Source organism: Mustela nigripes, chromosome 1 (genome assembly GCF_022355385.1).
Source record: "Mustela nigripes isolate SB6536 chromosome 1, MUSNIG.SB6536, whole genome shotgun sequence".
NCBI classification, from domain to species: domain Eukaryota; kingdom Metazoa; phylum Chordata; class Mammalia; order Carnivora; family Mustelidae; genus Mustela; species Mustela nigripes.
Window position 1 is genome coordinate 263,068,390 of NC_081557.1, and position 10,500 is coordinate 263,078,889.

At 35.7% G+C, this 10,500-nt stretch overlaps 1 protein-coding gene across 2 annotated transcripts in view; it reads right to left on the reverse strand.

Moving 5' to 3' along the window:
• Positions 1-6,002: 6,002 nt before the first annotated feature.
• Positions 6,003-10,500, reverse strand: part of RCHY1 (ring finger and CHY zinc finger domain containing 1) — an 18,968-nt gene continuing 14,470 nt past the window's right edge. For both annotated transcript variants that reach the window (XM_059385251.1, XM_059385252.1), the window contains 4 exons: positions 9,411-9,469; positions 9,295-9,321; positions 8,151-8,271; positions 6,003-6,678 (listed from right to left, as the gene is read on the reverse strand). In XM_059385251.1, the coding sequence (XP_059241234.1) occupies positions 6,550-6,678; positions 8,151-8,271; positions 9,295-9,321; positions 9,411-9,469 (336 nt within the window). In that variant the 3' untranslated portion in view covers positions 6,003-6,549. The remainder of the gene's footprint in view (positions 6,679-8,150; positions 8,272-9,294; positions 9,322-9,410; positions 9,470-10,500) is intronic.

A 10,500-nucleotide genomic window follows, 5' to 3' on the forward strand; every position in this document is an offset into this window, starting at 1 on the left:
AAACACTTTGAAACTAGAACTCAATCACAAGAGGAAAGTTGGAAAGAACTCAAATATAGAGGCTAAAGAGAATCCTAGTAAAAAATGAATGGGTCAACCATTAAGAAAAAATTGTGACACAGGCAGTCCTGAGAGGAACGTATATAGAAATACAAACCTTTCTCAAGAAACAAGAAAGGCCTCAAGTATACAACCTAAGCCTACACCTAAAGGAGCTGGAGAAAGAACAGTAAAGAAAGCCTAAACTTGGCAGGAGAAGAGAAATCATAAAGATCAGAGCAGAAATCAATGAAATAGAAACCAAAAGAACAGAGGAACAAATCAACAAAACCAGGAGCTCGTTCTTTCAAAGAATTAATAGATTGATAAAACCCTAGCCAGACTTATCAAAAAGAAAAGAGAAAGGACCCAAATTAATAAAATCATGAATGAAAGAGGAGAAATCACAACCAACACCAAAGAAATACAAACAATTATAAGAACATATTATGAGCAACTATACACCAGCAATTTGACAATCTGGAAAAAATGGATCCTAGAGACATATAAACTATCAAAACTGAAGGAGGAAGAAATAGAAAACCTAAATAGACCCATAACCAGTAAGGAGATTGAAGCGATAATTGAAAATCTCCCAACAAACAAGAGCCCAAGGCCAGACAGCTTCCCAGAGGAATTATACCAAACTTTTAAAGAAGAATTAATACCGTTCTCCTGAAACTATTCCAAAAAATAGAAATGGAAGGAAAACTTCCAAACTCATTTTACGAGGCCAGGATTACCTTGATCCCAAAACCATACAAAGACCCCATGAAAAAGATGAATTATAGACCAATATCCCTAATGAACACAGAGCAAAAATTCTTACCAAAATACTAGCCAATAGGATCCAACAATACATTGAAAGGATTATTCACCACAAGCAAGTGGGATTTATTCCTGGGCTACAAAGTTGGTTCAACACCTGCACATCAATGTGATACAATACATTAATATAAGAAAGAACAAGAATGATATGATACTCTCAACCGATATGAAAAAACACTTGACAAAGTACAGCATCCTTTTTTGATCAAAACTCTTCACAGTGTAGGGATAGAGGGTACATACCTCAATATCATCAAAGCCATCTATGAAAAACCCACAGTGAATATCATTCTCAATGGGGAAAAACTGAGAGCTTTTCTCCTAAGGTCAGGAACACGGTAGGGATGTGCACTATCACCACTGCTATTCAACATAGTACTAGAAGTCCTAGCCTTGGCAGTTAGACAACAAAAAGAAATAAAAGGCATCCAAATCAGAAAAGAAGTCAAACTCTCACTATTTGCAGATGATATGATACTTTATGTGGAAAACCCAAAAGACCCCACTCAAAAATGCTAGAACTCATACAGGAATTCAGTAAAGTGTCAGGATATAAAAATCAATGCACAGAAATCAGTTGCATTTCTATATACCAACAGCAAGACAGAAGAATGAGAAATTAAGGAGTCGATCCCATGTACAACGGCACCCAAAACCATAAGATACCTAGGAATAAACCTAACCAAAGAGGCAAAGAATCTTTACTCAAAAAACTACAGAATACTCCTGAAAGAAATTAAGAAAGACACAAAGAAATAGAAAAACATTCCATGCTCATGGATTGGAAGAACAAATATTGTGAAAATGTCTATGCTACCTAAAGCAATCTACATATTAACGCAATCCCTATCAAAATACCATCAATTTTTTTTAAAGGAAATGGAACAAATAATCCTAAAATTTATATGGAACCAGAAAAGACCTAGAATAGCCACACCAATGTTGAAAAAGATAACCAAAGTTGATGCCATCACAATTCCAGACTTCAGGCTCTATTACAAAGCTGTCATCAATAAGACAGTATGGTATTGGCACAAAATCAGACACACAGATCAATGGGACAAAATAGAGAGCCCAGAAATGGACCCTTAACTCTATGGTCAACAATTCTTCGAAAAAGCAGGAAAGAATGTCCAGTGGAAAAAAGACAGTCTCTTCAACAAATGGTGTTGGAAAAATTGGACAGCCACATGCAGAAGAATGAAACTCCTCACATTACACACAAAAATAGACTCAAAATGGATGAAAGACCTCTAAGTGAGACAGGAATCCATCAGAATCCTCAAGGACAACACAGGCAGCAACCTCTTTGACCTTAGCTGCAGCAACTTCTTCCTGGAAACATCGCCCAAGGAAAGGGAAGAAAGGGCAAAAATGAACTATTAGGACTTCATTGAGATAAAAAGTTTTGCACAACAAAGCAAACAGTCAACAAAACCAAAAGACAACTGACAGAATGAGAGAAGATATTTGTAAACGACATATCAGATAAAGGGTTAGTACCCAAGATCTATAAAGAACTTATCAAACTCAACACCCAAAGAATAATACAATCAAGAAATGGACAGAAGGCATGAACAGACATTTCTGCAATGAAGACATCCAAATGGGCAAAAGACACATGAAAAAGAGTTCAACATCACTCGCATCAGGGAAATACAAATCAAAACCACAATGAGATACCATCTCACAACAGACAGAATGGCTAAAATTAACCAGTCAGGAAACAACGAGGTTTTAGTGAGGATGCAGAAAAAGGGGAATCCTCCTATACTGTTGGTAGGAATGCAAACTGGTGCAGCCATACTGCAAAACAGTACGGAGGTTCCTCAGAAAGTTGAAAATACAGCTGCCTTTGACCCAGCAATCACACTACTGGGTATTTACCCTATTTTAGTATATGTGCTGCCGAAGCGAGCACCTGGGTATTTACCCTAAAGATAAAAATATAGTTACCTGAAGAGGCACATGCTCCCGAATGTTTATAGCAGCAATGTCAAACAAGAGCCAAACTATGGAAAGAAACTCGATATCCATTAACAGATGAATGGATAAAGAAGATGTGGTAAATACACACAATGGAATACTACGCAGCCATCAAAAATGAAATCTTGCCATTTGCAACAAGGTAGATGGAACTAAAAGGTATTATGCTAAGCGAAAGTCAATCAGAGAAAGACAATGATCGTATTATTTCTCTGATATGAGGAATTTGAGAGGCAGGACGGGGAGCTGTGGGGGGTAGGAAGAGAAAAAAATGAAACAAAATGGGACTGAGGAGGGAGATAAACCATAAGAGACTCTTAATCTCACGGAACAAACTGAAGGTTGCTGGTGGGGAGGGGCGGGGAAGAGTGGCTGGGTTATGGACATTGGGGAGGGTATGTGCTATGGTGAGTGCTATGAAATGTGTAAGCCTGACCGATTCACAGACATGTACACCTGGGGCAAATAATAGATTAAATGTTAATAAAGAAAAAAAAGAAACAAGTCCACTTAGTAAGAAATAAATTCAGTGAATATAAGGCAAATAGCAAAAAGTTTTAAGGGAATTTAAGCAGAGATGATTAAAGAAATGGAATAAAAAATGGACAACCAAGTACCTGGGTGGCTCAGTGGGTTAAGCCTCTGCCTTCGGCTAAAGTCATGATCTCAGGGTCCTGGGATCAAGTCCCACATCGGGCTTTCTGCTTGGCAGAGAGCCTGCTTCCTCCTCTCTCTCTGCCTGCCTCTCTGCCTACTTGTGATCTCTCTCTGTGTCAAATAAATAAATAAATTAAATCTTTTGAAAAAAGAATGAACAACCATTTCAAATTAATTAATTGACTTCAATTTAATTTATTCACTGCTGACCATCTATTTAAGTGCCAGGCACTTAAAAAACAGGATCTTGGCTCCACAGTACTCACATTCATTTTTATTCATGACTAAAACTTGGAAGAAATTAAAAGAAAATTAAACAAGTATACATTATAAAAAATGTTTTAGTGGAAAAAAGTTTGGTTTTAAAATCTATGATGCCATAAACATACTTCAAATATGCCCTCATTAGTACCAAAGCTCCCTGCACTAGTTAAGAAGACTCTTAAAGCTACAAGAGATAAAAACAACTTCATATACACTCTTGAAAGATAAAAGGAACCAAATGAGTTTCTGTACACCAAGAAATTCATAAACATATTGAATTATGGCTTTTAAAATAAGTACACACTAGATACAAATTCTGTGGCAGGGCAACCTGACTTATTTCAGAGACAAGTCTGCTATACCTTATTTCACGGATAATTCTACCACACTTAAAATCAGAGTAAGGGTTTAACATTTCTCTTTGCTTTTTTAAAGTCTCTAAATAGAAAAAGAAAAAACAATGAAGTTAAACATTAAAATGTTAACAGTATTTACCTCTGGAAGATGAGATTGTGAGTTTTTCATCTTTTTTAATGTATTTCCTACAATAGATCTTTTTGAAATCAGAAAAAGCCAAAAAAATATTAAGATTATCCATCTGAAAACTGCTTCAAGTGCATGACTGGATATAAACAAGCAATTATATATAAATTCTCCATTATTTTAGAGAAACTTGGATTCTGAGTTGAAGAGCTAAGTAATTAGATTTCAAATTAAAGTATCTAAAAATGGACAGTCTATCAAATCATGAGCTCCTCTATGTAGAGGACTTAGCTATTACACAGGTAGTTGAACAAAATGGTAGTCTGAGTGAAAGGCAGTGTGCTACAGTGTTCAGGGTCACAGAACTAATGTGATTCCCAGCTCCCAACATTTAATAACTATCATTTACTCAAGCAGGTCATTTAACCTATGAACCTCCGCTTTCTCATCTATGAACTGAAGACAACACTTACCCTACAGAATTATCATGATGCTTAATACTAATGCATAAGCCTGGCACACAGCAGATACTCAAAACATGAAGCTTTGTTACTTTTATACACTCACTCCTACTCAAGATCCAGTGATTCTGTGATTAAAAGCAACAGGATTTAAGAGTTTAACATGGTGAGATAATGGAAATAAGAAGTCGTACAACTAGAAAATTAGTCTTTCCTTAACTGTATACAGATTGGTACACCTGGCAAGATAAGAACATTCCTTCCCCAAATCAAGATCAGCACTGCTGCTCTGCTTATGCCAAGGAAACCAACACAGGGAGAGAACACAAGAAGAGGAGAAGACAGAAGACAGGAAGGCGGAAGAGAATAAAGATCTGGGCCCAAAACTGTAAATCAATACTATTGCCTTTATCCAGGAAAAGAGACTTCGAAAGAAGAAATAAATGTACCAGAAACGTTAGGATTTCTAATTCTAAGACTAACTTTCTTCCTTGCAGGAAAATCAACTAGCTCAAAATTACAAAAATGGTGTTCAGTAAATACCCATCAACTGATATCTACACATTTTACTTCCTTACCTAAAGCTCTTTATAAAACAGGCTAAATTGGATACTGGATTACTACTGTAAAAGCTGTAGCACCATCAAAGTATTTTTGTGTATTTTGTTCCTGAATTAAGAGGTGTATTTAACTCTATTACATGAGCCCAAAAAAGTATTCTAAAATCAGAGATCTTACCAGGAATATTCCATGCCCCTTCCACTCATCCATGCCTACTCTCAAGCACTATGGGGGAAAAAGAATCCACGCACTCCACCAAAGACAACCATTTTGTGCATAAAAAAGGCCAGGAAAAGGCTAGTCATGAGGCATATGAGGAATGAGGCAAGACCACGAGGCCAGGGACTTTTATCTATATTGTTCACTGTTGTCTCCACAGCTATCTAGAACCTTACCCAGCACATAGTAGTTACTCACTAAATACTTGCTGACCGAATGAATTATTCCTTCAAGGAATAATTTTGGGAATAACTTTGGGAAACTGAAACAAACTTATTTTCAGTGTTGATGGTTTTTCCTAAGGCTTGGGAAAGTTCTATTATTTTATTTCCCAACTACTCTAATGGAAGAATACCTCAAAAGAAAAAAAAAAAAGAGGTTTCTCCATAGAAATATACACACATATATATGTATGCATATTTGTATTTACAGAGAGAAATACATATGACTATATTGCTCAGGTTGAGCCAAAAACAGGTAACCTTGGAAAAAACTTTCCATAAAACAGTTTCAATATAATTTTATTAGCAGTTATTACATCAAAATTCACATTTACAGGATCCCAAGGACTGCCTTAGAAAATTCTAAAGTATATGTAATAAGATTTCAACAGTAAGACAGAACATCTTCTCATTATAGCACAGCCCTTAAAAAGTCAAGAATAATACTGAGAAATAAGTGCAGTTCTATGAAGAACTAGACATGAACTCTTCGTGCATAGTGTCACTTAAAGCAAAGTTCCATGGAAGTATGATATACTTCTATGGATATAAATTTCAGTGGCAAACATCATTGGCTTCCAAACAACTGACACTAAAGGAATCTCCAATCAAAAGACAAGCACAGTGGCTTTCATCCAATATAAAGCTATGATAATTCTATAAAGAGACCCTGAATCCTTAAGTCCATGTAATATGATTTTATGCTGTGACACTAGTACAAAACACATCAACTCTAATGCATAGATTTTGACACATTATGACAACAGAATACTAAAGATAGCCTTTTTCTAATCAGAAAATGCTGAGTTTTCCAATGCAGCATACACTGGTCATTGCTGATCTAGTGAAATTCTACATCCTCCAGCTTGAGCAGTATTGTAGGATTCACAAATATTACATTTCATGCCTAATATATGGAACTGGACTGTAGATCTCCCATTGCAATCATTGCAGAGAATCTGAAAAGTGAAGAAATGAATTCAAATTAAGTATATTAAACTTTATAGATAGAAAATGGCACTGTCTGCTCAAAACAATTCCTCAAAAATCATACCAATGAACTGAAACACATATACCTAAGTCTAAACATTTTCCTAAATAGAAATGCCTTTTATTTGTTTCCTGAAAACTCTAAGAGGCTATTAAGGTAGTTCTAAATTCAGAAATGGAAGTGTAGGTTTGAGTCAAGAAGACTTATTTTAAAACTGTTCCCAAACAGTCTAAATTTGGGAACAGTTAGTCTAAAAAATCTAACACAGGCATCATCTGACTGACACCTACACTTAGAATTCAAAATAACATACATGATTTATTTTTCCTTGACACCTGTAAAATTATCTTTGTTAGTAAAACTAATCTTTACAAAATTTTAGTATTTTTGCTTATTCTTTAATATACTAAGTTTCTAATGCCCCAAGAATGAATTAAAGTCTAAAAAAATCGTTCCTAATTTAATAAAAAGAAGCTTTTGACATATCCCTAAAATGACAATAAGATGTCACTTGGGAAGTAATCTCTTCTACTACTGAGATCCCCAAAAATAAAAAAGGTGTTAACCTGAGAATAGATCACTGCATTACTATGCGAGAAAAGCATTAGCTTTAGAACAGTCATACCATAATAAATAGAAAACTTCCAAATTTGCTCAAAATTGTAAACTGGAAAATAATTAAGAATATAATCTGAATGTACAAAGATTAGTGATGCCTTAGAACTAGGGGACTGGGGACTGGCTGCTAATGGGTATGGGATTTCTTTTGGGGGCAATAAAAAGATCCTAAAATTGATGATGATGATGCTTGCACAACTCCAAGAATATACGAAATAGTGCTAAACTGCACACTTTAAATGGACGAGTTATATGGCACGTATATCTCAATAAAGCTGTTATTTGAAAAAATGATCTACATGGAACATAGCACTCTGAAACCTGCAGTAAAACACCACATAATTTGTTAGATTTTAAAAGTGATCCTTCATTGACCTTACTAGCAATTCAATTATCCACATGAATAAAAAGGGTAATGAACATTAGAAAACAAAAGTAATCTTCAAAAATCAACAGATCTGTATGCCTGAAATAAAATTTAAAATAATTACAAATAAAACATCATTAAAATAAAACGTAAGACCAGTAATTCACCTCTACTCAGTTACATTACTGACTGGTTCTGACGAGTAAAATGTAAATAATTCAGAATAAAGCTTTTGTCTGCCCTCTAGTGTCGGGAAGAACTGCATAAAGGTATTCTTAGTATTTTTTTGGTCTGGTCTTTTGAATTCAAAGTAACTAAAATCTATTATTTGGTCCTTTCATCACATTGGTGTCTATGCCAAAGCAGAATTTTTGAGACAGATTTGAGCAAAACGGCAAAAAAAAACACAACATCAACCAGGAATCTCAAAAGTTCTAAGCACTGATTCTACTCACATCCACAGTCATGTTCTGGTATTCTGATGGCATAGGAGTCTGTGCTACCTCATCATCCAGCTGTCTCCAGTACCGAGTCATATCTAAAGCAGAGTGCATACATAATGGACATCTGTAGCCTCTAGAAGAGACAGAAAGGTTATTTTCCAAACATTAAACAAGGACTATATCAACTCGGCTATACAAGTAGACGCATGCCAACTGGTACATAAACCATCCAAACAGAGCACTATTCTGTATTTCAAGATCACCTGTTACAAACCTGGGAACTTTTCGCTATAGTTTTTAATTAAATCCTGTAACCTATGGTATTTTTTAAACCTCCTTCTTTATCCTCAGTTCTCTAAAGTGGGAAGGAATTAGTCCGTATTCTCTGTAGAATATATTTAATACATTTTTTATAGAGAGCTTTTTATTTAAGTAATGTCTACACTCAACATGGAGCTCGAGCTCACAACCCAAGACCAAGAGTCATATGCTCTTCCAAATGAGTGAACCAGGCACTCCTATATTTAACACATTTTTAAAAACCTGTTCAGCTGCTTTTTTTGGCTAAATAACCTCAATTTCTTAATATATTCAGACTGTATCATATTCTTTCTAAAAATTCTGAAGAATTCATTTCCACCTGGCTCTTAATGTACAAGTTCTGCTTATGAATTTGCAGAACCAAAATACATTCACAGTCTCTTCTTTCCTAACTGTTCTCACTTCACTTTAACATCCTTCCCCCACAATAAAGTCTCTGCTTTAGATAATCTTGTTACCAGCTTTCTTTGCAGATGATTATCCTGGGCCAACATAATGACTTAACAGAATTTTGAACGACATACCTCAGCATTTTTACAGTTCTATGGATTGCCTTTGGCAGAGCCTGTGCCCCCTCAGAAAAGAATAAGTAGCTCTTGCAAGTTGCAGGATGAGATAAGGCATAACACAAGCATGGGGACAAAGATGTACTCCTATATCCATAAGATGCTTTGTCCAATTTAACACTATTGATTTACCCTGTCCATCTCAAGATATCTCCCAAGCCAATAAGGTGTAAATATCAGCAACATTCCACATCCCAGCACAAGTTAAAAAAAAAAAAAAATCAGACATCTTAGAATTACAACTTCTAAAAATCCCATCAAACACTCACTCTTTCAACATTTCTTCATAACACGTTCTGAAAAAAAAAATGACACTATTTTAGTAAAGCAAAAAGCATCTCCACTATTTTCAAACATTTTCTGAGGAAAAAAAAAATGATTCTACCTATGTAAAAGATGTCCACATGGCAAGACATGAGCAACAACACGGGATGTGTGAATGTCCTATAAAGGAAATAAATGTTAGTGTGTTTGCATGAAGACAGTATAAATATCCAAGTACTTTAAATTCAAGAGGGACTATTTGCAAAAAAAATGAAACCTTGTCATTTGCAATAATGTGGATGGAACCAGAGGGTATTATGCCAAGCAAAGGAAGTCAACCAGAAAAAGACAACTATCATATGATCTCACTGATACCTGAAATTTAAGAAACAAGGCAGAGGATCATAGGGGAAAAGACGAAAACAATGAAACAAGATGAAACCAGAGAGGGAGACAAACCATAAAAAATTCAATCATAGGAAACAGAGGGTTGGTGGAGGGCAGAAGGGTGGAGAGACGGGGTAACTGGGTGATGAACATTGGGGCGGGTATGTGATGTAATGAGTACCAGGTATTATATAAGATGCATCACAGACCTGTACCCCAAAACAAAAAATACACTTTAAGTTAATTAATTGAATTTACATTTAAAAAAAAATCACCTTACACCAGTTAGAATGGCCAAAATTAACAAGACAGGAAACAACATGTGTTGGAGAGGATGTGGAGAAAGGGGAACCCTCTTACACTGTTGGTGGGAATGCGAGTTGGTGCAGCCTCTTTGGAGAACAGTGTGGAGATTCCTCAAGAAATTAAAAATAGAACTTCCCTATGACTCTGCAATTGCACTCCTGGGTATTTACCCCCAAAAATACAGACATCATGAAAAGAAGGCCCATCTATACCCCAATGTTTATAGAAGCAATGGCCACGGTCACCAAACTGTGGAAAGAACCAAGATGTCCCTCAATGGACGAATGGATAAGGAAGATGTGGTCCATATACACTATGGAGTATTATGCCTCCATCAGAAAGGACAAATACCCAACTTTTGTAGCAACATGGATGGGACTGGAAGAGATTATCCTGAGTGAAATAAGTCAAGCAGAAAGAGTCAATTATCATATGGTTTCATTTATTTGTGGAGCATAACAAATAGCATGGAGGACAAGGGGAGTTAGAGAGGAGAAGGGACTTGGGGGAAATTGGAA